The sequence below is a fragment of the Hippopotamus amphibius genome, chromosome 1 (genome assembly GCF_030028045.1).
Source record: "Hippopotamus amphibius kiboko isolate mHipAmp2 chromosome 1, mHipAmp2.hap2, whole genome shotgun sequence".
Lineage (NCBI taxonomy): Eukaryota > Metazoa > Chordata > Mammalia > Artiodactyla > Hippopotamidae > Hippopotamus > Hippopotamus amphibius.
In genome coordinates, this window is record NC_080186.1 from 76,735,127 (window position 1) to 76,761,393 (window position 26,267).

Here is a 26,267-nt window from a genome sequence, read left to right on the forward strand (position 1 = left end):
ATATAAGGAATCCAAATTGGAAAAGAAGAAGTAAAATTGTCACTCTTTGCAGATGACATGATATCATATATAGAAAACCCTAAAGACTCTACCAGAAAACTGCTAGCACTAATTGAAGAGTTTAGTAAAGTAGCAGGATACAAAATTAATGTGCAGAAATCTCTTGCATTCCTATACACTAACAACGGAAGAGCAGAAAGAGAAATTAAGGAAACTCTCCCATTCACCATTGCAACGAAAAGAATCAAATACCTAGGAATAAACCTGCCTAAGGAGGCAAAAGATCTGTATGCAGAAAACTTTAAGACATTGATGAAAGAAATCAAAGACGACACAAACAGATGGAGGGACATACAATGTTCCTGGATTGGAAGAATCAACATCGTGAAAATGTCTGTACCACCCAAAGCAATTTACAGATTCAATGCAATCCCGATCAAATTACCAATGGCATTTTTCACAGAACTAGAGCAAGAAATCTTACAATTTGTATGGAAACGCAAAAGACCCCGAATAGCCAAAGCAATCTTGAGAAGGAAAAATGGAGTTGGTGGAATCAGGTTTCCTGACTTCAAACTATACTACAAGGCCATAGTGATCAAGACAGTATGGTACTGGCACAAAAACAGAAAGGACGATCAATGGAATAGAATAGAGAACTCAGAAGTAAGCCCAAACACATATGGGCACCTTATCTTTGACAAAGGAAGCACGAGTATACAATGGAAAAAAGACAGCCTCTTCAATAAGTGGTGCTGGGAAAATTGGACAGCAACATGTCAAAGAATGAAATTAGAACACTTCCTAACACCATACACAAAAATAAACTCCAAATGGATTAAAGACCTACATGTAAGGCCAGACACCATAAAACTCCTAGAGGAAAACATAGGCAGAACACTCTATGACATCCATCAAAGCAAGATCCTTTTTGACCCACCTCCTAGAATCAGGGAAATAAAATCAAGAATAAACGAATGGGACCTCATGAAACTTAAAAGCTTTTGCACAGCTAAAGAAACCATAAACAAGACTAAAAGGCAACCCTCAGAATGGGAAAAAATAGTTGCCTATGAAACAACGGACAAAGGATTAACCTCCAAAATATACAAGCAGCTCATGAAGCTTAATACCAAAAAAGCAAAGAACCCAATCCACAAATGGGCAGAAGACCTAAATAGACATTTCTCCAAAGAAGACATACAGATGGCCAACAAACACATGAAAAGATGCTCAACATCACTCATCATCAGAGAAATGCAAGTCAAAGCCACAATGAGGTATCACCTCACACCAATCAGAATGGCCATCATCACAAAGTCTGGAAAGAACAAATGTTGGAGAGGGTGTGGAGAAAAGGGAACTCTCCTGCACTGTTGGTGGGACTGTAACTTGGTACAGCCACTATGGAAAACAATTTGGAGGTTCCTTCAAAAACTACAAATAGAACTACCATATGATCCAGTAATCCCACTCCTGGGCATATACCCAAAGAAAACCATAATCCCAAAAGAAACTTGTACCATAATGTTTATTGCAGCACTATTTACAATAGCCAGGACATGGAAGCAACCTAAATGCCCATCAACAAATGAATGGATACAGAAGATGTGGCATATATATACAATGGAATATTACTCAGCTATGAAAAGGGATGAGATGGAGCTATATGTCATGAGGTGGATAGAACTACAATCTGTCATACATAGTGAAGTAAGTCAGAAAGAGAAGGACAAATATTGTATGCTAACTCACATATACGGAATCTAAAAATGGTACTGATGAACTCAGTGACAAGAACAAGGATGCAGATACAGAGAATGGACTGGAGAACTCGAGGTATGGGAGTGGGTGGGGGGGTGAAGGGGAAGCTGAGACGAAGCGAGAGAGTAGCACAGACATATATATACTACCAACTGTAAAATAGTCAGTGGGAAGTTGTATAACAAAGGGAGTCCAACTTGAGGATGGAAGATGCCTTAGAGGACTGGGGCAGGGAGGGTGGCGGGGACTTGAGGGCGGGGAGTCAAGGAAGGGAGGGAATACGGGGATATGTGTATAAAAACAGATGATTGAACCTGGTGAACCCCCCCAAAAAAATAAATAAATAAATAAAAATTAAAAAAAAAAAAGCTGTTTGTGAGGGAAATTTTGTAGCTGGAGGGGAAAGGGGGTAAAGGTGATTGAGAGAAAGGAAGAAACAGAGCCCTTAAAATTAACAGAATTCAGAATTCCCTTGAACTAGAGAAGTTCTAATTTTAAAAGCTGTTTAAATTCCTCAAAAGAGAGGTATTCTGTAAGTATCAATATTGGAGAGGTGCCTCTTAATTAGCTTTGGAGAATCTCTAAGGTGAGTATTTATTTTTGCTGTGTCCCCAACATTTCCCTTTAGCAAATGTTTACAATGACCTTCTCTTTCCTAACATTTAATTTCCAAACTTGATAAAAAGTAGCAGGATTGGCTTAAGTTTGGATGCTTGCTCTTCCCTCTTCTGTTCATTTAGAAAGGTGCTGGCAGCTATTCACAAACCACTGAAATGATTATTTGGCTTTAGTGACCCTCCCCAAGAAAAACTTTTTCCTCCTTACTATTCTTTTCCTTTTTTTTTCTTTAAAGCACTGAACTACATGCCTTGCTTTAAGTATTTTACAAGTGTTAACTTATTGAACCCTCACAATCCTAAGAGATCTCTAACAATTACATTCCTATTTAACAGATAAGAAACCTCAGGCTTAGAGAAGTTAAGAACCAGGCTTCAGGTCACATGGCTGTATCAGTGGGGTTTGATGGGAGAGCCTTTTTTTTTTCACAGCCCCAGGATCAAGACCGGCCTCTATCACCTCCCAGCGTGACTGGCCAACTCACAATTGCTTACACTGCCTGTAATATGCCTGAAGTTTCCACAGTATTTCAACCAATCCCAACAAAATCTGACATTATTCCCATGAGAAATTAAGTGCATTCCAGTTTCTAACGGGTTTTCTATCTTCCCTCCTTAAATAGGCTAATGTCTCCTGGGCTTCTGCTCCAGTAGAGGATGGAAAGGATTCTATTTATTCATTTTCTCACTTGACAGACACACACACAGGCAATACAGCACAGGATCAGAGTGCGGACATTGGAACCAAACCACTTTGTTTGAATTGTGGCTTTGTCATTTACTTGCTCAAGGTCACACAGCTCGTTAGTGAATCTTTCTGTGCCTCAGGTCTCTTATGTAAAATGGGTTAATGATAACATTGACCTCACACAATTATTATGAATTTAAAATGAGTTAATCTATATTAAATACTTACCACCATGCCTGGCACACAGTAAATGCTCAATAAGCACAAAGTATCATTGAACAGCTATTTAGGAAATAGAAGTATGCTAGGCACTGGAAATAAAAGCACTTAAGGGCTTCCCTGGTGGCGCAATGGTTAAGAATCCGTCTGCCAATGCAGGGGACATGAGTTCGAGCCCTGGTCCGGGAAGATCCCGCATGCCACAGAGCAACTAAGCCTGTGCGCAACAACTACTGAGCCCACAAGCCGCAACTACTGAAGCCCATTTGCCTAGAGCCTGTGCTCCACAACAAGAGAAGCCACCACAATAAGAAGCCTGAGCACTGTCCACTCTCCGCAACTACAGAAAGCCCTCACGCAGCAATGAAGACCCACTGCAGCCAATAAATAAACATTTTTTTAAAAAGCACTTAAAATCTAGTGAGAAATATAGGGCACATTCAATAGTCCATTCATGTGCTAAGCACCAGGCACTGGGGGGCATAAAAGCTAAACAAAACACCCCACTGCAAATATTTACAAACTACTAGAAAAGGTAAATAGACAAATAATGACAATGTAGTGTAATAAGTACTGCAAATAGAGTAGAAATGAGTTATATTAGAGCACAAGAGAGGGTGGAGGGTCATGACATTTGAGGGTCAGAGAAGGTTTCTTACAGGAAGTGAACTCAAGGTAAGACCTGGTGGATGAGAAAGAATTTGCCACATATTACTAGAACAGGATAAGAACTGTAAGGTATATAAAGGGCATGCAGCATGTGCATGGGATAGTGAGCAGTTCTATATGGCTTAAGGAATAGGGTGCATGGGGTGGGCGGCAGGAAGAAGGTGAGGAAGCTGGAAAGAAGATATCACCAGATTATTAAAGGCCTTCAGTTCTTTGCTGAGGATTTTGGACTTTACCCTGTAAGTAACAGGGAGCCATGAAAAGCTGTTGAGTCTTGGAGTAATATGATCAGATAATCCAAACCTGATGAGATTTGAACTCCTGACCACAATGATACTCCTAGAGAGAAATGAAGGCCTGCACTGGAGTGCTGGCCACGGGGATGAAGAAGAAGAGATATTTGGGAGATAATAGGAAGAACTATTAGAATGTGATGACTGTCTAGAACAGAATGGAAGGGCAGAATATCCTACACTGCCCTCAAAAGTGATATCCTTATAGCTATGATGGGTACTTAGTTGGAATAGTTTGAGGAGTACAGGTGGCATAACAGAAAGAACATGAATTTTTGGAGCTGGATGGGAATGAATTCAAATCTAGTTTCTACTATTTGTTGGTTTCATGTTTAGCGTAGATAACAATCCTACCTCAAAGTTTGTTATATAATAACACAAGCATGTAAAGCACCTAGTACAGTGCCTGGCACATAGTAAGCTTGATCATTGTACTCTGAGATTAGAAAAATAAGACATGATCAGAGGTTCATGCCGGACAGCAGTGGTCCTTAGTCTTTTGAATGCCTTAGAAACTTTTCATTTAAAAAAAACTTGGGAATTCCTAGATGGCGCACTGTTTAAGTATCTGCCTGCCAATGCAGGGGACACAGGTTCAAGCCCTGGTCCAGGAAGATCCCACATGCCGAGGGGCAACTAAGCCCGTGTGCCACAACTACTGAGCCTGTACTCTAGAGCCTGTGAGCCACAACTACTGAGCCTGTGTGCTGCAACTACTGAAACCTGCGTGCCTAGAGCCTGTGCTCTGCAACAGGAAAAGCCACCAAAATGAGGAGCCCATGCACCACAATGAAGAGTAGACCCCGCCTGCCACAACTAGAGAAAGCCCGTGTGCAGCAACAAGGACCCAACACAGCCAATACATAAATAAATTTATTATAAAAATAAAAAAATTAAAAAAAAATAAACTCAAACCCAATGTTTACAAAGTTGGCACCAGAGGAAGAAACTTCCTGTGGTAATGGTGGGTGGGAAGGGCTTGTAGCCCTCACTCCTGTGTCTCTGCCTGACCTGAGATCTCTGCACACATATAATTGGCTCCAAAATGTCTACACATGATCTCTGCATGTGAATGTCAGCCACAAGGATCCATCTCCTTCATCCTCACCATTTATTTCTTCTGGGAGCAGCAGAAACCTAAGAAATTCCAGTCAGCAATCAAGAGTAGTGTCTTTGAAGATCAGTTTAAGCTATCGCGATAAGCTCCTATTCATTCAGTGCTTATTATGTCTGAGCATTGCACTTATAATTATCTCTTCTAATTTTTCAATTTTAGGGATACCACCTGCACATGTACTGCTTCAGTTTTTCAGTAGCTCCTGGTAAATAATATGATATTACCATGAAGAAACCTTCTGCCAACAAACTTTGGTATTGTTAACCTCTAGCCTACTTCACAGAAGCCAAGAACAGTCAGAGTACGGAGGGGGAACTTTTACTGAAAAAGTTTTGGATCAATAATAAGATTGCCTTTGCCCTCTCAATGCCTAAAGTATCAGGTTAAAACTTCAAGAATGTGGATCTGGCTTCTTTTAGAATAACAAATGAGAATTTTGATTACAGAATATTTTAAATTTGAAGCTTTATTACCATATTAGTTGAGGGATTCTTCTTGGTAGAGAAAATTGGAAGCAATTTGAAAGCACACACAGACTAAAATTACCTTCGTATTCAGTGTAAGATCTGTCTTGCAATTCACCACTCCAACTTCACGCTCATCTGGCTACAGACACTCAGAGATTTTTGTTTTTGCTTTTGTTTTTTGTCTTGGAGTCTACAAGCTCCTTGCTACTTCATATTGTCTTGCTTGCTGTTTCTCTGGCTTTTTCTTTAAATCTCTGCAAGGCTGATCTCTTCTCATTGTTCAGGCCTTAGCTTAGAGGCTTTCTGACCATACAATCCAAAAAAGTTGTCCCTCCCTCACATTATGCTCTCATGGTACCTATCACTCTCTGAAAACGATGTCAGTGACATATTTACTTACTTGTTTATTCTTTGCTTCTTTCCACCAGTATGTAAACTCTATGAAGCAGAGGGCCTCGCCTGTTTTGTTCACCACAAAATCCTTAGGGCTCAGAACAGTGCTGAACACCCAAGTGGATGTTCAATAAATTGTTGTTGAGTTAAATGTTTACTATGAGAAAGAATAAATAGTATTAAGTGTGAAATATATTTTCTGTTTTCAAAGGGGTTTATACAAATGCATTTGGAACTTCATTGAATGTATTTAAACCTAAAAACTTGCTATTTATTGTAATGTCCAAAATAAAATGTTTTTAAAAGAGTAAGATGAAAAATAACAATATTTTCTCTTCTAAGGTTTTTCTTTTGGTTTGACATAATCAACATTAATTTAAAAGGAAGGGGAATACATCAAACAAAAAATTAATTTTAAATGGATTATAGGCCTAAATGTGAGATTCTAAAAATCTATAAAACTTTTAGAAAACATAGGAGTAAATCTTTGAGATTTTGGGTTAGGTAAAGGCTTGTTAGATATGGCAACAACAGCACAAGTGACAAAAGAAAAGTAGACAAAGTGGACTTCATCACAAAAGACCACACCAAATTAAAAAGTTTTAATGCTGCAAAGGATACCACCAACAAAGTGAAAAGTCAGCCCACAGAACTGGGACAAAATATGCAAATCATATAACTGAGAAGGCCCTTAATCTAGAATATATGACGAATTCTTACAACTCAACAGTAATTTAAAAATAAATATACTAGTTAGAAAATAGCAAAGATCTAAATAGACATTCTCCAAAGAAGATATACAAATGGCCAATAAGCATGTTAAAGATGCTCAACATCATTAGCCATTAGGGAAATACAAATCAAAACTACGATGAGATACCACTTCACATCCACTAGGATGGCTATTATCAAAACACAAACACACAGGATGCGGAGAATCTGTAATCATAATTGTCAGTGGGATTGTAAAATGGTGCAACCTCTTTGGAAAACAGCCTGGCTCCTAAAAATGTTAAACATAGAGTTACCATATGACCTAGCAATTCCATTCCTAGATACATATCCAAGAGATATGAAATCATATGTCCACACAAATCCTGCAAACAAATATTCATAACAGTATTATTCCTAATAGCCAAAAAAGCAGAAATAACCCAAATGTCTATCAATTGGTGAATGTATAAATAAAATGCAGTCTATCTATACAATGAAATATTATTCATTCATAAAAAGGAATGAAGTACCAATAAATGCAACAACATGGATGAATTTAGAAAATATTATGCTAAGTGAAAGAAGCTAGTAACTAAAGACCACATGATTCCATTTATATGAAATGTCCAGAATAGGCAAATCTATGAGACAGAAAGTAGATTAGTGCTTGCCTAGGGCTGGGGGTGGAAGGAATGGGGAGTGACAGTTAATGAGTATGGGTTTCTTCTGGAAGTGATAAAAATATTCCAAAATTAGATAATGGTAATAGTTGCACAACTCTGTGAACATGCTAAAAACTTTTGAATAGTATTCTTTAGATGGGTGAATTATATGGTGTGTGAATTACGTTTCAATAAAGCTGTGTGTGTGTGTTTTTTTTAAGAGTACGATATAGGAGAAAAAAGGAAGGGAAGTTTAAAATCAAGAGTATCAACCTAAGAAAGTTTGAGGTGGCAAAATAGTGTAATATTTCTATTTTTAGCTTTGATATCCTAACTTTAGCAAGAGCCTAGACTTGCAATATTATATTTAGCAATTCATCCTTAGAGATAGAGGATTTGCCCTTTTCTTCATAAGAACTTTTATTGTTTTTGTTTTAAAAATGTATTATATACTTAGAGTATACTAAAAATTAGATTCTCTTATTTACATTTATATGATAACTGTATCCAGTGTTCCCAAAGTGTTATAATAGAATAATAGTTTTCTCTTGCTACAGATGGTAGCCATGTAAGGATGAAAGACTGTTCCCTCTATCATGTCACTCACAAGCATAACAGGCTGTGAGGTGAGACTGTCTGGACTCTTCCAGGCAATGTGAATTTGGGAGAGGCATTTAACCACAGTTTCCCCATGTGTAAAAGGGGAGTAGAGGTAGTAATATTATTTACTCCATAATGTTGTTCTGAGAATTAAAGGAAATGACTCATGTAAGGTATTCAGCACAGTGTCAACTGCACAGCAAACAAACTGTAGTCCTTGTTAGTAATTATTATTATAATATAGCAACAGTAACAGATGGTTGAGATTATTTTGAAATGGGTAAAAAACAAGTTGTAATGTGGTTGATAACTGAGTATTGGCATGCTAAAAACAAGTGAGGGCTGGAAGGAGGTATAATATTCCATTTCTCAATTTCACTGACATTAGACAAGTAAACTGGATACTTAAGATATTTGGATAGTTTTCAGCATTTACTGCTAGAAAACTCTAGAGAGCGTGCTATAGTTAAGACTGTGAAGTTGCACAACTATTTTTCAGAAAACAACATGTGATTCAAGCATTGCTACAGAGAGCTGATATTTTAGGCTACATTTCTAATCAGCCATAACTTATAATTTGTTACTTTACAACTCCTACGTTTCATTTGAATACCAGTCTGCCAAGAAGTCTCCTTTTCCTTCTCTCTAGAGGTTTATTTGGCTAATATTTTTCTATTGAGAGTAGCAGGAACTTTCAAATACTTTTAAAGACTATTTTAACTTCTCCGAAGAAAGGAAACATTTGCAAAAATAATTACATAGAAAATAAAATTGATTGTGAGATGTAAAAGAATTAGCATTTTGAGCTCTATGTACTTTAAAAATGGGCTTTAAAACTTTCCTGGATTAACCAAAATTCCAGGAGAGACAAAAGGGAAAGAAGCAAGTTGAAAGTTCTTACAAATGTTTCCCATTTTCCCCAAATGTTTATTCATATTTTTATGTTATATTAATAGATAAAGTCCCTGAAAAGCATGAGTGAACCTCAAAAATTCAAGGCCATACAATTTCTCTATGTGTAGCTTATCTTTAAGTATTCTTGTTGTAAAAATGCTTGGTGGTCATAAAGATCTGTTTGAGGAAACCAGAGACCTGTATGTAGGATAAAAAACAACTAAGGACAGGTCTGCCCCACCCCTCAGACTGTGGTAGGAGTGGGTAAATTACCTAGCCTCTTTGTGCTTCATTTTCCTCACCTTAAAAAGGCAATAATACCTTCCTCATAAAGTAGATGTGGGGATTAAATGAGATCACACATGTAAAATGCACCAAGTAGGCAGTAAAATATCAAGTTTTAGCTCTTGACATTGTTGTGGCAGTGGCCAGAAGCGGGTAAGAAGAGGAGCTGTAGCAGATGTCTCAAAGATACAGACATTAACAGGCCTTGGTAAAGAGAAAGTTTGTTAAAGCATGGAGATCCTCCAAACTGCACTTAAGCTATTTGCAAAGGGACATGAAGAGTATGGTCAAAAATTCCTTGTCCTTTGTCTTGGTAGACACCACAAGAGCCAGAGCTTGTGGAAGAAGGTGGGGTCTGTGTGTGAGATGGGAGTGTGTGTGGCAGGGACTGAGGCAACATATAAATAGGTGACTTTGAGGAATGGGGGCTGGATTTAGAAATAAAACCACTAGGCTTGCTGCCACATGCCTGTAACATGACTCTTTTTTTTTTCCCTGTTAAGGAATTGATTTAAATTCTGCTCAGAAATTGATAAGATTACATTTGGCCATGTTACATTCCCTGCCTGACATGCAACAATATTTAAATCGTATTAAATATTGGAAATTAACTTATATTGACTGACTTCTATCAGAAGGCAGAGCCTAGATTAAACAGCTGATGTCGGGAGGCTCATAGTCCAGTTAGAAGACTGGGTTAACTCCTGGCACTAGCACTTATAGAGATGTGAACTTGGTAAGTCATTTCACCTCTTAAATGATTTCATCTGTGAAAAGGGAAAACCACTTACCTAACAAGTTGTTGTTGACATTAAGGTTATCCATAGCACCTGGAACATAGAGATGTATTTTTCTATATTTTTTGTTAACATAAGAAGGTTTTAAAATTGATACTACATTTACACTGCAGCATTACCAAATATGCTTGAATGTGCATTGACACTCTATTACATTAATGGACTGTAATATTCTCAACTAATATCAATGCTTCTGGTAATGACAGTTAATTCGCTGACATTATTTTCCTTCCCTCACTGCATCTCTCAGCACACCACACTTTCAGATGCTCTAAAATGTTATTTCTTGAGCACATTTTACTAACACTCAATCTTTGGCTTGCGGGACACGAATGGACAACTGGACTGACTCTAGAAAGTGTTTCTACAAACAGTGCCTTTTCTGGCTAGTGCTGCACTGTCAGGAGTTTACTGCAATTAAAGCACCGGTGGCAACACGGCATTTCTCACACAAGAAAAGCGCGCAACACTCACATCTGATAGTTCAACTTGTCTTTTGATTAATTCCGCTGCTCGAGTCCCCGCGAGAGGAAGCGTATTCTGTCTCACACTAAACAGAAGAACCTCGATTCATTATTGGGGCTGCAGGAGAGAGACTCCAGCCACTGAGCAGCTAGGGACTTGGAACAGAGTGTGTCCCGCGTCCGCGAGGCCGGTGCGGCACCTCAGCAACCCGCCAGCCCTGGAAGTTTGTGAGCCTCCACTTGTACGACTGGTAGTCGCCTTGACCCTCCCGGACGGGTGGGGAAAGTTAGCCCTGCGCCGGAGGCGGGGAGTAAAACCGAAGACTGAGAGAACTTTCACGAGCAAAACACGCCGTCACGTTTTCCTGTTTTCAGCGTAGCTCCAGACGCGGAGAGTTTAAGGGCGGTGAGAGCAGGTGGCAGGACTCCGCCTACCACTGTGCTTCTCCTCACTCAGCTTGCATGCTCCACTCTCTAGGCGAGGTCCCGCCTCTGAAGCGCGCGCGAAGAGTTGTCGCGCCGTTCATTCTGGGGATTGTAGTCCTGGCGCTGGCAGCAGCCTCGGGAGAGGCGACTCTGGCCTACATACCCCATAGTGCCGTGCGGCGCCAGCCGCTCCCGGATGTGTGCCTGGCGCCGGAAGAGAAGACGGCCCCCCTCTCTCGGCCCGGCCATCTTGTGGGAAGAGCTGAAGCAGGCGCTCTTGGCTCGGCGCGGCCCGCTGCAATCCGTGGAGGAACGCGCCGCCGAGCCACCATCATGCCTGGGCACTTACAGGAAGGCTTCGGCTGCGTGGTCACCAACCGATTCGACCAGTTATTTGACGACGAATCGGACCCCTTCGAGGTGTTGAAGGCAGCAGAGAACAAGAAAAAAGAAGCCGGCGGGGGCGGCGTTGGGGGCCCTGGGGCCAAGAGCGCAGCTCAGGCCGCAGCCCAGACCAACTCCAACGCGGCGGGCAAACAGCTGCGTAAAGAGTCCCAGAAAGACCGCAAAAACCCGCTGCCCCCCAACGTCGGCGTGGTTGACAAGAAGGAGGAGACGCAGCCGCCTGTGGCGCTTAAGAAAGAAGGTAAAGCTGTGGTGGAAGGTGGGGGAGACCCGGCATGGAGGGAAGGAACGAGGGGACTTGGCGGCTATCACTTGCCTCTGGGCCTCCAAGGGTCCGCGGGAGACTTGGCTGCCGACTTCGCCGCGTACCCCCCCCCCTCCCCGACAAAAGCCAGGTCCTGCGAAGGTGCTGGGAGCGTGGTAGCTCCGAGTTCAAACCGCCACCTGCAAGAATCTTAGAGCCACCCCTTCCCGCCTCGGGTTCTGAGCGGAGGAGCGTGGTCGGGATCCTGGGAGGCTGTTGCCTGCCCGCCGGATTCCTTGGCGGGCGAGCGCATGGACCGAGTTCGGGGAAGGGAGCCACTTTTCGTAGCATTTGTCGTTAACGGGATAGCGGCGGCTCCGCGGCTTTTTCCTGCTCAGAGCTCTCCCTCAGCCTGCTGCTCTGAGGTGCGGTTGTCTCTTTTAGGCTCCTGTCCTGCCATCTTGTCCCAGGGTGGCGTGAGGTACCCCCGAGAAAAGCTGGGGTCGGTGTTTCTGCCCGAGCTACGCCTGTGTTCGAGCCTATCGGATGTTGTGGAGTAAGCTGCCTTTTTAGGTGCCACATGTGTTTCACTGTTCCCCCCTCGGCCCCTCACTTATTAACAAACTTAATAATTTGCTGGAGCGAGTCAGGCCGTTGGGAGGGAGAGAAAGTTGGCCACCCTGGATTGAGCAGAAGCGGGAGTTCTGAATGAAGGTTGGTGATTGCAGGAAATCTTGAAGCTCGTCCTCGGGCCGCGATCCTTTTCCGCGGCCGGACCCCCAGCACGCATGTTTCGGGTAGCGTGGCCCGCCTTGGGCCTCGTGGTGAAAAGAGTGCCGAGGCTGTCACAGCGTTAGCCGCCGCCGAGCCCTTTTGAGTCTGTAGCTTTTTCTCCCCATGTGCGTGAAGCATGGTCAGGATTTCATGGGCGAGTAGTGGTTGCTTCTAGGTCACTGCAAACTTCACAGGATTGTCTTGAACTTGGTTTTTGCACTCTCATTCATTACTGGTTTGTCTTTTGCGATGGATGAAAAAGCAGAACAGTGGGGGATAAGAAAAAGTGCACATGATCCGTAGTAAGTAGGTGTAGGACCTAAGCTGTGAATCTTAAAGGTTTCCTTTATGTGTTGAAAGTTGAAATTTTGCCACGTGCTTCTGAAGGGCGTTCTCATTAGCTTTAATTGAATTTAATAACATTCAACTAATTTAAATTAAAAATCATAACAATTGTGTTTTTTGGTTTAGAATTTTTAAAAAACAGCTTTGTAAGGCTTGGGGTGAAAAACCAAGGTGGTAAATAAAACAATTGTATTGAAACTACAGGTTGGGAAGGGATGCACAAATTGGAGTACTAGAGAGCTTGTATACATCGTTTAGACTAAAAAGCTATTCAGTCAGCTAAGTTTTATAGTAGCACAATGTAATAAATCATTTAATTTATTTTATATGTTAAGGAACACTGGCTTGTGTATTTATTTAAACTGATCTTAAGTTTACCTCCTTCATCACACTAATCTAAAGAAGGTACATGAAAAGATGGAACGTGAAGTGTGTTCACCGGTCTTGAATGGTCAAAACATGAAGCATGGTTTAAACCCCTCACATGTTTTGATCATGAAGTCCATTTTTGAAATAAGCGCTTACCTGGAACCTAGTATTTTAAGTTACAAGTTTAAATTTGTAATTTGTAAATGAAATAATTAGAAATTATTTTACGAATATATAACCAAGACTGAACTCAACATTCAGTAGTCTTTTGGGGAAAACTTCCATTATTAGCTATCAACATTTTCTTTAGGTCAGCATTTCAGAGCGCACTTAACCTTAAGTTGCATAAAACATAAGCTTATGAAATATTGAATGAAAAAAATTCGTCTTGAGATCCTACTACTTAGCAGCTAGTTCTGGGCGTTGGGGAAGGATAGACCTGTAAACAAAGTCCCTGCCTCTTGTAGTGGGACGGATTGTTAACCTGATCATGTGTTCTGTGCCTTTGAAGAGAGGTCCTGGCACAATCCTAGATATGCCTCAGATGTGTATTTAATATTTATAAGAGACGGTTGCATTTTTTAAAATGTCAATCATTGGGTGAATTTATTTGTAAGTTTTTTAGATTCTTTAAACCTGATAGTGAATATTGGGGTGTGGGGAAGCAAGCCATTGTTCATTTGGGTGTGTGTGGCTTGGATATAAGGACTGGTTCCGTGGCTCCACCCCAATATACTACCTCTGACGAAATTTATTTAAAATGCCTTGGTGTAAGATCTAACGTTTGTAGTCTGTCCTAAGAGTTAATGTGAAATGCGCCTTAAAATTTCATTGAAGAGTTTGACATTTACCATTTGACTTTAGCTACAAGCAGTGGAATACTTGGGTGCGTCCTCGTGGTGTTACACTTTTCTTAGAAAGAACCAGAGTGAATCAACTTAATTTCTTGTTGTGAAACCAGTTCCTTAGGTGCTTTTTGACTTTGTCAGAAATTGTGGTTTGGGAATTTTACAGTCCTGAATTTAACCATCAATCTACTTATTATCCTTAAGGCCACCAGTAATGCATATTGGTTGCCTTTTTGGCCTCTGACACTAACAGGAAAAAAGTAATGAATGAAGGGGGAAATCAGTAAGTGCTTCAGCCATCACTTAGTGTCACAAGTTTCTATTTCTTTCATCTTGCTTGAAAGGGGTCCTTTGGTGTGTGTAGTTTTTAAAGGTTCTTTGGAAACAAAGATACTTGTAAATGCAAACCAAAAAATTTCTCCATAATAATAAAATAACTGGACTGTTTTCTACTGGTTGGATAACAGTATGTTTTAAAAGTTAGGTGTGGTGTGTTATATACATATATAAACTGCGGTAGGAGAAGATGGTACTTTTTTTCCTGTTAAATAGCTATTTTCAACTATGGAGATAATCTTTTTTTAATTAATTTTTTATTGAAGTGTAGTTGATTTTACAGTGTTGTGTTAATTTCTGCTGTACAGTGAAGTGATTCAGTTATACATATATACTTTTTTTAATGTATTCTTTTCCATTATGTTTATCACGGGATATTGAACATACCAATAGTTTCCGGTGTTCCACAGTAAGGCCTTGTTATCAGTCGGAGATGTAATCTTAAATGCCATTTGTTTTTCTTTCAGTTTTGTAATTTCATACAATCATCAGCCTTTTTACTGTTTTTCCCGCTCCAGATAATGTGAAATAAAATGTCTTCATTGGGGGTTTTTTTTGAAGGACTTTATCTGATGATTGTGTTGGTTTGCTTGATTATTATTTATGAATGGCTACTGGTGTTGTCTTTGGTATCTTTAAAACCAAAATGTATTATTTGCTTAAAATTTGTTTAAATTTAGAATTTTAAATTGAGAGACTGGCATCTTGAAAAGTGAGGGAAATAATGACTAACCAAGTGACTTACGGGTCAGGTGTAGAGAATGCTTTAGGGGGAAAAATGATTTGACAAACTAAATGGAAGTTTGAAACGAGTTTATTTAAATAGGAATTTTTCTGAAGTACTTTGTTAAATTTTAGAGATACCCAGTGTTAGCCTTTTTCAATAGGAAGTGCCAGTTAGTGGACTTAGTAGCAATCTTTTTTTTTTAACAGTTTAGGTGTAAATTTTTTGTATTGCAAAAATAATTTGCTTTTGGGGGGTTTTTTAATCATTTTAGGAATAAGACGTGTTGGAAGAAGACCTGATCAGCAACTTCAGGCTGAAGGGAAGATAATTGATAGGAGACCAGAAAGGCGACCACCTCGTGAAAGACGATTTGAAAAGCCACTTGAAGAAAAGGGTGAAGGAGGAGAATTTTCAGTTGATAGGCAAGATTGTTTCTTAATCTTTTCATGTTTTGTCAGTTTTATAGAGTCACATCTTAACGCAAATAAATTGAGCATAATTGCCAGGACGCAGTTTTTCAAGCATCTGAATGTGTGTGTTGTTATTCTTAGGACATTGTGGTAACAGTTTTTAGTATTTAAACTTAGATATCTTGTAGTGAAACATTTCAATTATGCAAGTTAGATGTGTTTAATTTTTAAGTATATTGGTGAATAGCAGTTTACTACATTATAGTGTGAAATGAGTAACAATGAAAAAGTGTATGCGTTAGTAGTAAAGTTTTAGAGAATGTCAAAATAATTTTCTTTGGGGAGTTTCCTAGTTTTGATTTCCTTTAAGTGTTTAGAAGTAGACTATTTTGAATTTCCTAAAACGTGTTTAACAGTTGGAATATGAACCAGTAAATATGGTCCTGCATTTTTGAGCCTTTGAACTTCCCTTATTCCTTTTTCCAGAAACCTTAGAAGTATATAATATTTTTTATTTGTTGTAGACCAATTATTGACCGGCCTATCCGAGGCCGTGGTGGTCTTGGAAGAGGTCGAGGAGGTCGTGGACGTGGAATGGGCCGTGGAGATGGCTTTGATTCTCGTGGCAAACGTGAATTTGATAGGCATAGTGGAAGTGATAGATCGTAAGTCTTATATTGGTTTTTATTATACTTTTATATTTGAATGTACTTCTTTAATAAAACAAAATTTGAATTTCTAGAACTGAAGAGTATTATGTTAACTCAGTTTTGTTAGTTCTTTTTCACATTACAGTGGCCTGAAGCATGAGGACAAACGTGGAGGTAGCGGATCTCACAACTGGGGAACTGTCAAAGATGAATTAACGTTGGTATTCTGTTTTTTTAAATAAATACTTTTAATAAAATTGATCATACCTTACTAGTGGTTGCCCATTAAATTTTTGCTTGTCCCTGGGACAAGAATAGATGCTTTCATCTCAGAGCTACTTGCTTACAAGATAATGAATGCTTTTTTGGGTATATTTGGGTTATAATGCATCACATGATCAGTTTTTCTACATTTCAAAAAATAGGTGATAGTGATTTTTCTTTTCATATGGGTATATAGCTTTTATTGAAATCCTATTTGGAAATTATTTAGATGTTACAGTAGTGTATGTTTTTTATTTAATAGTTAATTTTCTAGCTATTGACCCTTTCGGTGATTACAAAAATTTGAAAAGCTGGTGAGGCTTTTCTTTTAAAACTAACTGCTGTCATATCACTTTCTGAGTAATGTACTTGATCTATAACTTGAATCAGTATACATTGTTAAATTATTTTCTCTTAGTGGTCTGCTGGGGACTAAATTTAGTAGGAAGAGACTTTGGGAATGTGAGAATTTTAAAATATTTCTGTATAAAGACTTTTTCAGCTACATGTAAATGGACCTAGATGCCTTTTTTTCTTTCTTTCCTTAGAGAGTCCCCCAAATACATTCAGAAACAAATATCTTATAATTGCAGTGACTTGGAGCAATCAAATGTGACTGAGGAAACACCTGAAGGTGAAGAACATCCAGTTGCGGACACTGAAAATAAGTAAGTGCTTTTGTGTGCACAGTAGCAGTAATGCTCCAGCATTGAAATGTTTGAGGTTTAATAAGAAAGCAGCCTTTAGGCTTAATGCTGTTATTTATTTGCTTTTTAACAGGAGAGACTTTATTGTACTCCATTCCCTCAGATAGTATTTAGAGGAGTGCTTTACACATGTATATGTTGGGCTCTAATGGTTTGATAAATAGAAATGGTTATTTCTATTTGAAATTACCATTGTCATCTTAAAAAGATAAGATACGTATTTTAGTAAATCCTGTTAGCCCTAAGCACAAAAAGTAGCTATTTTAACCTGAGAAATATTTGGAACTCATAGCTCAAAGTACTTTGGACTCATAACTTTACAGATTTTATTCTGATACAGTTTAAAGTGAGAAAATATGACCATTTTAAAATTAGTTCCTCCATCTCTTAAGAGTTGTCTCCCTCCCCCCCCAATCAACATAGAATTTGGAACATAGCATTATTGGCTTGTTTTAAAATGTGTAAAGAGAGCAAGGGCCAGAATATGTTATCAGTTTACACTGGCTTTTTTAATCCTTTTTATTTTCTGAGTTTTTAGGTAGAAGACGGTTTTGAAATTGTTCAAGGGTGGGAGAGTTTTAAAGACTCAAGTTATGCTGGTAGAAATAATTTAATGCCTTCCTCTGGTTTCCATCAGTACAAGCAGAAGTTATATGCCAGTCATTTCTTTCAGTATGTTGTTTAAAGTCTTGCATTACAGATTATTTAGGTCAGTAATTCTTAATCAGGGTATATTCATATCATTTAGGGAGGGGATGCTTTTCTAAACTTTTCTTTTTCTCCAGAAGGAATTGTTCTTACAGTGAACCACTATTAATGATTGGAAAGTCATATTTCATGGATTTGTTTGAATAGGGAATAATAATCGATTTACCATCAGAGAGAATAGATAAAAATATATGGTGTCAAGTGATGTGTTGAACTTGCTAATATAAATTCATTTATACGAAACTATGGAATCCTAATTTTGTGTGGTAAACAATGAAATTGTGATAGGTAAGATAAATGAATCTTATGTAGTGTTAGGTACTTTACAAAGCACAACACAAATGTTGTTCCCTTAATGAAGAGCTCATGCTTAAATCACTTTAAGAGTAATCTGCCAAGATTATAACTGTTTACCAGAAGAAAAGGATGTATTGATAAGGTATTGGAAGCAAATCTTTAGCTCAGTTCCCAGGACTGAAAGACCTAAGACGGAAAGACTAAAGACCATGATGATGACAGTAGAGCAGCCTCAAGACCTACTCCAGAATAGGGGAGAACCTGAACATAGTATTATGTCTTTTATATGCAAGTGCAAATTTAAGAGAGACAGCTTTGGCTGAATTTGATTAGCTCCCTTATGGATAGTTCTGGAGCTTCTGTTTTGTCTCATTTGATTCTTACAACAGCCCTTGAAGGTAGGTGTCATGGTTTCATGGTGTGGTAAAGGTGTGCTGAGTTCTGTTGTTGGCTGTGTTACAACTTATGAGTAGTTAGGACCCTTTTTCAATTTTTAGTTTTCTCATCTGTAAACTGACAGGATTGAACTTTACAGTCAGTATCGCATCAACTCAGTGTAAACTTGGTCTGAGAAGTTTTAAGATGGGGTTTGTCAAACAGTAAAGAGTAGCATGGATGGGAGATATTTGAGCTCTGAGGCTAACTGAATCACCTGCTATCTTTGGAAAGAAGCAGTGCTTCCAAAATAGCAAACAACTTGTTTGGTGACAATTGGAAATTGAGATTAAATAGTATATTCCTAGGCCCATGCTTTGTTTCTGTGAAAAGGGAAAGGGATAACATAAAACAGTTACACAGCCTGAGAATTATATTTAGAAATAACTAATTTGGTGTTAAATATTGAAACCAGTATTTTGTAGAAAGTTCCATTAGTAGTGAAACTTTATGTAGTCTTCCTGTTGGTATACAGATTGGTTTGAAAGTTGGAGTATATAAAGTTAGGATTTGTAGAAATTAAAGGTTTGCTTAGATGTTAAATAAAGGATAGGGGAAAGGGTTCTTTTATATTCTAGAATGTGAAACTTGGCTGCTCATGGACATCCTAGATGATTATCTTCATATATGTTACGAATTATGTATTGTTGGAAATTAATAAATGTGTTTTAGGAGAAGCAAGGTCAAGGATTTTGATCACATAGTGTAAGTTTTAAAAACAGTATGGTTTTAAGAAATGTGTTCTAGGTTTGATAAAGCCGATTCAGGATTGTGTTACTGATAAATTATTTTAGAGTTTATGAAGATGAATTGTGTGTTCCTTAGTTATCCACACTTTCACTAATTCAACAAACATTGGATTTCTGGTCTCTAGAAGATTACCAACTAGCCAAGATTAACTTCCTTACTTATAATCGTAAGTTATATGATTTTATCAGCCCCTCTACCAGGTATAAAACTTAAATATCTTCACACAGGGAGAATGAAGTTGAAGAAGTAAAGGAAGAAGGTCCAAAAGAAATGACTTTGGATGAGTGGAAGGCTATTCAAAATAAGGACCGGGCAAAAGTAGAATTTAATATCCGAAAACCAAATGAAGGTGCTGATGGGCAGTGGAAGAAGGGATTTGTTCTTCATAAGTCAAAGAGTGAAGAGGTAAAATGAAGTTTTGTGGTGTTTGAAAATGTTCACATGTTGTCTTGACTTGCACTTACCATTTTTGTTTTAAAATTTCACATGGATAATCTGGTTTAAAAGTTTTACATAGGACTATTTGAGGCAGAGAAATTGTCCTAAAAGGAAAATAAACTGCATTATCATATATTCTAAGAAACCATTCTTTCAAAGTTGTAAAATATTTTTAAAAATCTTACTAACTGGGAGTCATTAAGACTTGTATTAAGTTGAAAGGTTGGCATTTTTATGTGGTTAACTGTCTGCCTATGCCGTATAGAATATCCAGGAATCTTCAGTAAGTGGTGTTATCCTTCTTTACAGAGGAGTGATGTCTTGTAAAGACCAGAGAATTAATTTATGAGTTTCCTTTCCTTAGAAATGAAAATATTTGAGAAGGACGTGTGACTTTTAATTCGGTATCTTCTGTTTAAGCCTTGGGGCACATTAGATGAAAGTCCCACTGCTGTGTCATTTTAGGGTTTGTGTAAGTAGGAGATTTAGTCATAGTTAAATTGAAATGTTATGAAGGCAACTTGTTATTAAAAGATTTAGTAGACTCTTTCCACATTTTAATTTTCTAAACAAAAAATAGCTGTGAAACAAACTTGGAAATATTTTGAAATAAAATAGAGGTTTAGAGATGATTTTTTTAAACATCGACTTCATGAAAGTAGTATAAATGAGGCCATTATCTTGTGTCAATTCCTGTAGGGAAGAAAAAACATTTTGCTTCATTTGAATGCTTTTGGTTATTTTTTTTGTAATTCTTACAGATAAAGTTGTTTTGTGTATCTGTGTAAAACAAAGAGAATTCTTGATGTAAAGAACCATGAAAGTTCACTTTGGAGAGATTTTTCATTTGAACTAATTAATAAACTGTTTAGGTTAATGTGAAAAAGATTTACTTTGGCATCTTGGAAACAATTATTCATAACTTTTTTGGGGTCCCAACAGAACTTCTCTCCAGAACGGAACACAGAGACATAAAATATTTTGGTATATTTTTAGATTATATCATTATTATCATTAATACCCTGAAGTGTCTTCATGCATTTTACAGACATCAGGTTAGGTATCCCAGCTTTAAGTATTATTTTATATTGAGCTTTTCAGAAATAATTATATTAACGCAAGGTGATGGTATATAATTAGAAATTTTAGAAAATTATGTTTGGACCCTTATAATTATGCTGCCTTTGTGATGTGGGTACTTGAAATCTGGCCTTATTGGCATATATGGCCTTATCATTTGAATACCGATTGTCCCCAACTTAGAACTTTTGGGTTTTTTGAGTTTAAAATGGTGTGAAAACAATACACAGAGTAGAAACCATACTTCAAATTTTGAATTTTGATCTCTCAGGCTAAATATGCAGTACTTGCTGCTCTCTTGTGATGCTGGGCAGCAGCAGCGAGCTGCAGTTCCCTGTCAGCCTCCTGATAGTGAGGGTGAGCAACCTCTACACTTAGAACCATTCTGTTTTTCACTTTCAATATTTCATTTGATAAATTACATGAGATATTTAATACTTTATTATAAAATAGGCTTTGTGGTTTTGTGTTAGCTGATTTTGCTCAACTGTAGGCTAATGTAAATGGCCTGAGCACGTTTAAGGTAGGCTAGGCCAAGCTATGGTGTTTGGTAGGTTAGGTATATTAAATTTATTTTGGACTTAAAAGATATTCAGGGTTTATCAGGGTGCAACCCCATTGTAATTTGAACAAGATAGGTATAATAGGTTTGTTGTATACAACACTTTAAGTACTTCTTTTTTAATTATCTTCATCTTCACAAATATGAATAGTTAGGGAAAAGAGGAAACTTTTGAGATACGGGGAACTGAATTATTGACAGCTGAGACCAGAGCTCTTATTTCTTCATTGTCATACAGTGCTCTAGGGCAGGGGGGACTTTGTTAAATTTATTCTACTAGTTAACTTGAAGGTTGGGAATGTGACCTGAACATCCAGACTTCCTCCTCACTGTTACAGTAAAACCTTCAAGATGTTTTCAGTAGTATATCAACTTAAGCTTTTTTGCTTCTGTGCTCAGAAATTTATAAGTCCTTTTAATTAATAAGTTGATATCGTTGCCTTACAGTAGCTAATGTTTAAAATCAGACACTTGGTATATATAATTGACTTTAATTTGCTAATGATTTTTGTGGGTTTGTATTTTAGGCTCCTTTAAAATTAATATTTTAAAAAGGATCTTCTGTTGCCTTTAAATTTGGTTTAAATTCAACCTAATGGAAGACACAAAGGGATGACATTTAATTTGGATATTAGATGATTGAAAGGATGATTAAATCTATATACAAATACAAAATTTATTTGTACTTTAAAAGGTAATTATTAACAGTTGTACCATTACAAGATATTTAGAAAGAATGAAATGTCCTGTCAGAAAAGAGGATTATACATGTATTTAGAAAAATTAAAACATACTTTAAATTGGTATAAGAGGTTTCCAACTAGAAGATTGAAAACCATTCATCCCAAACATGCAAAAGAAATCAAGACATTAAACAGTGTGAAGTTCTCTGACCTTGTTTGCAGAGTCCATCATGTAGCTTAGGATCTGGATTTCACAAACACGGGGATGAGTTAATTTTTAGAAGGTTTCCTTTGGTAAATTTAAGGCATGATTTTATTTGTGCACAGCTTTTCAAAGTTCCTTTCTTATGTAACGTGTTTCACTTGAATTTGTACTTCTCCAGTTTATATGGAAGAACACATAGTTAAATATGAACAGAAAAGCATTTGAAGAAGTCTGTAATTTCTTTCCCAAGTCATAGTTGGAAGAGAATAGAGTAAAAAGTTTTTTAAAACTTGTAAAGAGATTCAGTAATATCTTTATTTTTTTAATTTATTTATTTATTTATTGTCTGTTGGGTCTTCATTGCTGCATGTGGGCTTTCTCTAGTTGCAGAGAGTGGGGGCTACTTTTTGTCGTGGTGTGTGGGCTTCCTTGTTGCGGTGGCTTCTCTTGTTGCGGAGCACAGGCTCTAGGTTTATGGGCTTCAATAGTTGAGGCATGTGGGCTCACAGGCTCTAAAGCGCAGGCTCAGTAGTTGTGGCACGTGGGCTTAGTTGCTCCACGGCATGTGGGATCTTCCTGGAGCAGGGATCGAACCTATGTCCCCTGCATTGGCAGGCGGATTCTCAACCGCTGCACCACCTAGGAAGCCCCAGTAATGTCTTTAACAGAAATATACACCGTCTATCCAACAGTCTTCATCACAGGTTCATATTGGAATGGTAATCTGAAGGACATACTTTAAATGTACCTATTCATACATCACTGCTAAAGATGATTCAGTAGGTTTGAGATGGGGCCCAGCCACTTGAGTAGTTGTGATTATATCTCTAATCAGGACTTGCTGATATCACCTGTAATTTAAAGTTAAGGGAAAAGTAGAGAAAAGTAAAAGGAATTATTCCTCCTATATTACTGTAGCTGATCCCAAAGCTCACTTATTACCTATAGAGGTGTTGCTGTATTTTTTCACACAAAGTACAGGTTGGATTTTTGGTCTTTTTAGGAGAAAGCTCGTTATTTAGAAATATGCAACATTACTTTCCTATTACTCACCCAGTGGCCTTCACTTAAATTTTTAGGCTCATGCTGAAGATTCAGTTATGGATCACCATTTCCGGAAGCCAGCAAATGATATAACGTCTCAGCTGGAGATCAATTTTGGAGACCTTGGCCGCCCAGGACGTGGCGGCAGGGGAGGGCGAGGTGGCCGTGGACGTGGTGGACGTCCAAACCGTGGCATCAGGACTGACAAGGTAATTTTAAGACTTCTTCTACCCTTTTAAGTAATTTGAGGACCTCTTTTCGTAAATCACTGCGCTAGGTCCTTTAGGGCACATAAGTAGAAGAAGAAAAAGAGGTTAACGTGCCTTTAAGAAACTACATTTTAAGTTATATTTTTGTTTAAAGCACTTACATGACTGAATAATGCTGCCAGTAGTTAAGTTTACCACCCTTTATTGAGTACTTATTTGGTGCTGGTCACCGTACTGTGCTGAAAAAAAAAGTCACCATTTTATGCAAGATGAAATTCAGGTGCAGGGAACCAAGGTGATTGTTCTAAACCTTTGCTAAATAAGGTCTGGCTGAAATGCCAAATACTGCTTTCCCTTCACAAATCTTCACTGATTTTTAGGGCTCAGCTTAACCTTTGTGTCCATTATATAATTGTGTGACATTGACTGATTGATTGTTGACACCTTTTTTGTTCATGAGAGCTATTCTCTGAGAGTTGGGATTCATTTTTGTCCTGTTTTCTGTAATCTCTATTGCCTTGCCTTGAGTGTGACACAAAACAGATTCTTCTGAAATATTTTGGTAGAAGCCCTAATAATTGGTAGATTTGAACTGATCTGTCTGATGCCAAAGCTCATGGTTTTAATGACTAGATATTATTAAAGTATTAGAGATAACTTGGGTTAGTTCATTGTCTCTTATGGTCTACCTAGGAAACAACCATAATGTCCTCCTGAATTCTCAACACCTGATATACAAATTGGGGGACCCATCTGCTTGATTGAGTCTGGCATTGTTTGGTAGTGGTAATGTACCACTACCATTGTTGTGGTGGTAACCTATATCCTAGATTTTATGGTCACCCATAACAATGTAGCAATATTTTGTTTCTGTTTCTTTGTGACATGGGTTCTTTTTAAAGGCCAGCTTTGTGTATATGGGTCTTTTCAATACTTTTTTTGTTTTGTAATTTGTATTTTGACTCTAAATAGCCATTGGGTTCCTTTCTATCAATGATGAATGTGCTGCTTAAATAATTATAATTGGTTTCTTAGCCTGCTTTCAAATTGATGCCATTCTTACTTAGCACATGGGGAAAATAAAACACTATTGAACAACAAAATAAGAATCTATATACATACCTTGTGTGAATCTGTGTGTGTGATTTATTAGAAAAATAACCCATGCAGTTACTGGGAAATTTTCTGAGATCTTGATAGAAATTCAGGACAAGGCTCATTGGAAATATTTGTAGTCCTATTCTCTTTTTTCTTTCTTTCTTTTTATTGGAATATAGTTGGTTTATAATGTTGTGGTAGTTTCTGTTACACATACATGTAGTCACTCCTTTTTAGATTCTTTTCCCGTATAGGTCATTACAGAGTACTGCGTAGAGCTCCCTGTGCTATACAATAGGTCCTTAGTTATCTATTTTATTTATAATAGTATGTATATGTCAATCCCAACCTCCCAGTTTAACTCTACCCCACCCCGCAGGCCTATTCTGATCCATAATTTTGCCTTTTAAAAGTAAAAGCTTTAACATATTTTACTTACTGTAATAAAACTTTAAGATTTTTTTTTAGAGTTCTGTGTCTAAATGTAGACTCTGGAAATATGTTAATAAGATTTGAGAATCATTAATTTTGCTTCTGTTTCTTTTTCCAGTCAAGTGCTTCTGCTCCTGATGTGGATGACCCAGAGGCATTCCCAGCTCTGGCTTAACTGGATGCCATGAGACAACCCTGGTTCCTTTGTGGACCCTCCTCTTTGAGGCTTGCATGCTTAAGGATCCCAAACAACTAAGAAATTTAAGGAGAAAAAAAAAAAAAGACTGTCATTCATACCATTCACACCTAAAGACTGAATTTTATGTTTTGAAAATGAACTTCTCCTGCTACACAGAAGTAACAATATGGTAGTCAGTTTTGTATTTAGAAATGTATTGGTAGCAGGGATGTTTTCATAATTTTCAGAGATTATGCATTCTTCATGAATACTTTTGTATTGCTGCTTGCAAATATGCATTTCCAAACTTGAAATATAGGTGTGAACAGTGTGTACCAGTTTAAAGCTTTCACTTCATTTGTGTTTTTTAATTAAGGATTTAGATGTTCCCCCTATTACAAACTGGTTTTAAATATTGGACATAATAGCAGTTTTAATACCTGCTTTGCATTTTCACACATTGTCAACTGGGACATGTGAACTTTGATTGTCAAATTTTATGCTGTGTGGGATACTAACTACTTTATGTATTTTAACTTAGTTTTAATATTTTCATTTCTGGGGATAAGGTCTTTTTTCACTTCTCATGATAGCTGTTATATATGCTAAATCTTTATATACAGAAATATCAGTACTTGAACAAATTCAAAGCACATTGGTTTATTAACCCTTGCTCCTCCTGCATGGTTCATTAGATTCAAATTATGATTGATTCACAATTTCAATTACATTTACTTTTAAAATATGTCACTTTCCCGTTTTTAAAACCAATCTAGACACCTTACTGGTGAAAGTTGTTTAATTAAGCTACTTATTGTTGATAGAAACATACTGTCAAGTGAAGTAGTTTTATGGGTGTTGGGTTTTTCCTCCTCCAGTAGGGTGGGTGGAACAAGTTAATTTGGCTAATGCATAATATTTAAACTGCTCTGTAAAGTAAGTGGCCGCTCAGTATGATTTGTATGTGTGAAAGGTCCCAAATCAAAATTGTACATCCATA

At 37.7% G+C, this 26,267-nt stretch overlaps 1 protein-coding gene and 1 long non-coding RNA gene across 5 annotated transcripts in view; one reads left to right on the top strand and one right to left on the bottom strand.

The window, feature by feature from the left end:
- LOC130840932 (uncharacterized) overlaps nucleotides 1-11,282 on the bottom strand; it is a 42,270-nt gene extending 30,988 nt beyond the window's left edge. The window contains exons 1-2 of the long non-coding RNA XR_009050093.1: nucleotides 10,654-11,282; nucleotides 10,174-10,212 (exon numbers count right to left, since the gene is read on the bottom strand). This is a non-coding gene — a long non-coding RNA (uncharacterized LOC130840932). The remainder of the gene's footprint in view (nucleotides 1-10,173; nucleotides 10,213-10,653) is intronic.
- Nucleotides 11,273-25,598, top strand: SERBP1 (SERPINE1 mRNA binding protein 1). 4 transcript variants are annotated; one of them, XM_057716912.1, is made up of 8 exons: nucleotides 11,273-11,715; nucleotides 15,389-15,539; nucleotides 16,052-16,192; nucleotides 16,323-16,394; nucleotides 17,035-17,109; nucleotides 19,566-19,743; nucleotides 23,386-23,559; nucleotides 25,208-25,598. In XM_057716912.1, exons 1-8 carry the CDS (start codon nucleotides 11,403-11,405, stop codon nucleotides 25,262-25,264), a joined length of 1,161 nt encoding a protein of 386 aa, XP_057572895.1. In that variant the 5' UTR covers nucleotides 11,273-11,402; the 3' UTR covers nucleotides 25,265-25,598. The 4 variants fall into 4 exon arrangements, with proteins under 4 accessions (XP_057572895.1, XP_057572870.1, XP_057572887.1 ...); XM_057716887.1 differs by having other exon boundaries at nucleotides 11,291-11,715; nucleotides 16,305-16,394; nucleotides 16,990-17,109; XM_057716904.1 differs by having other exon boundaries at nucleotides 11,291-11,715; nucleotides 16,305-16,394.
- The last annotated feature ends 669 nt before the right edge of the window (nucleotides 25,599-26,267 follow it).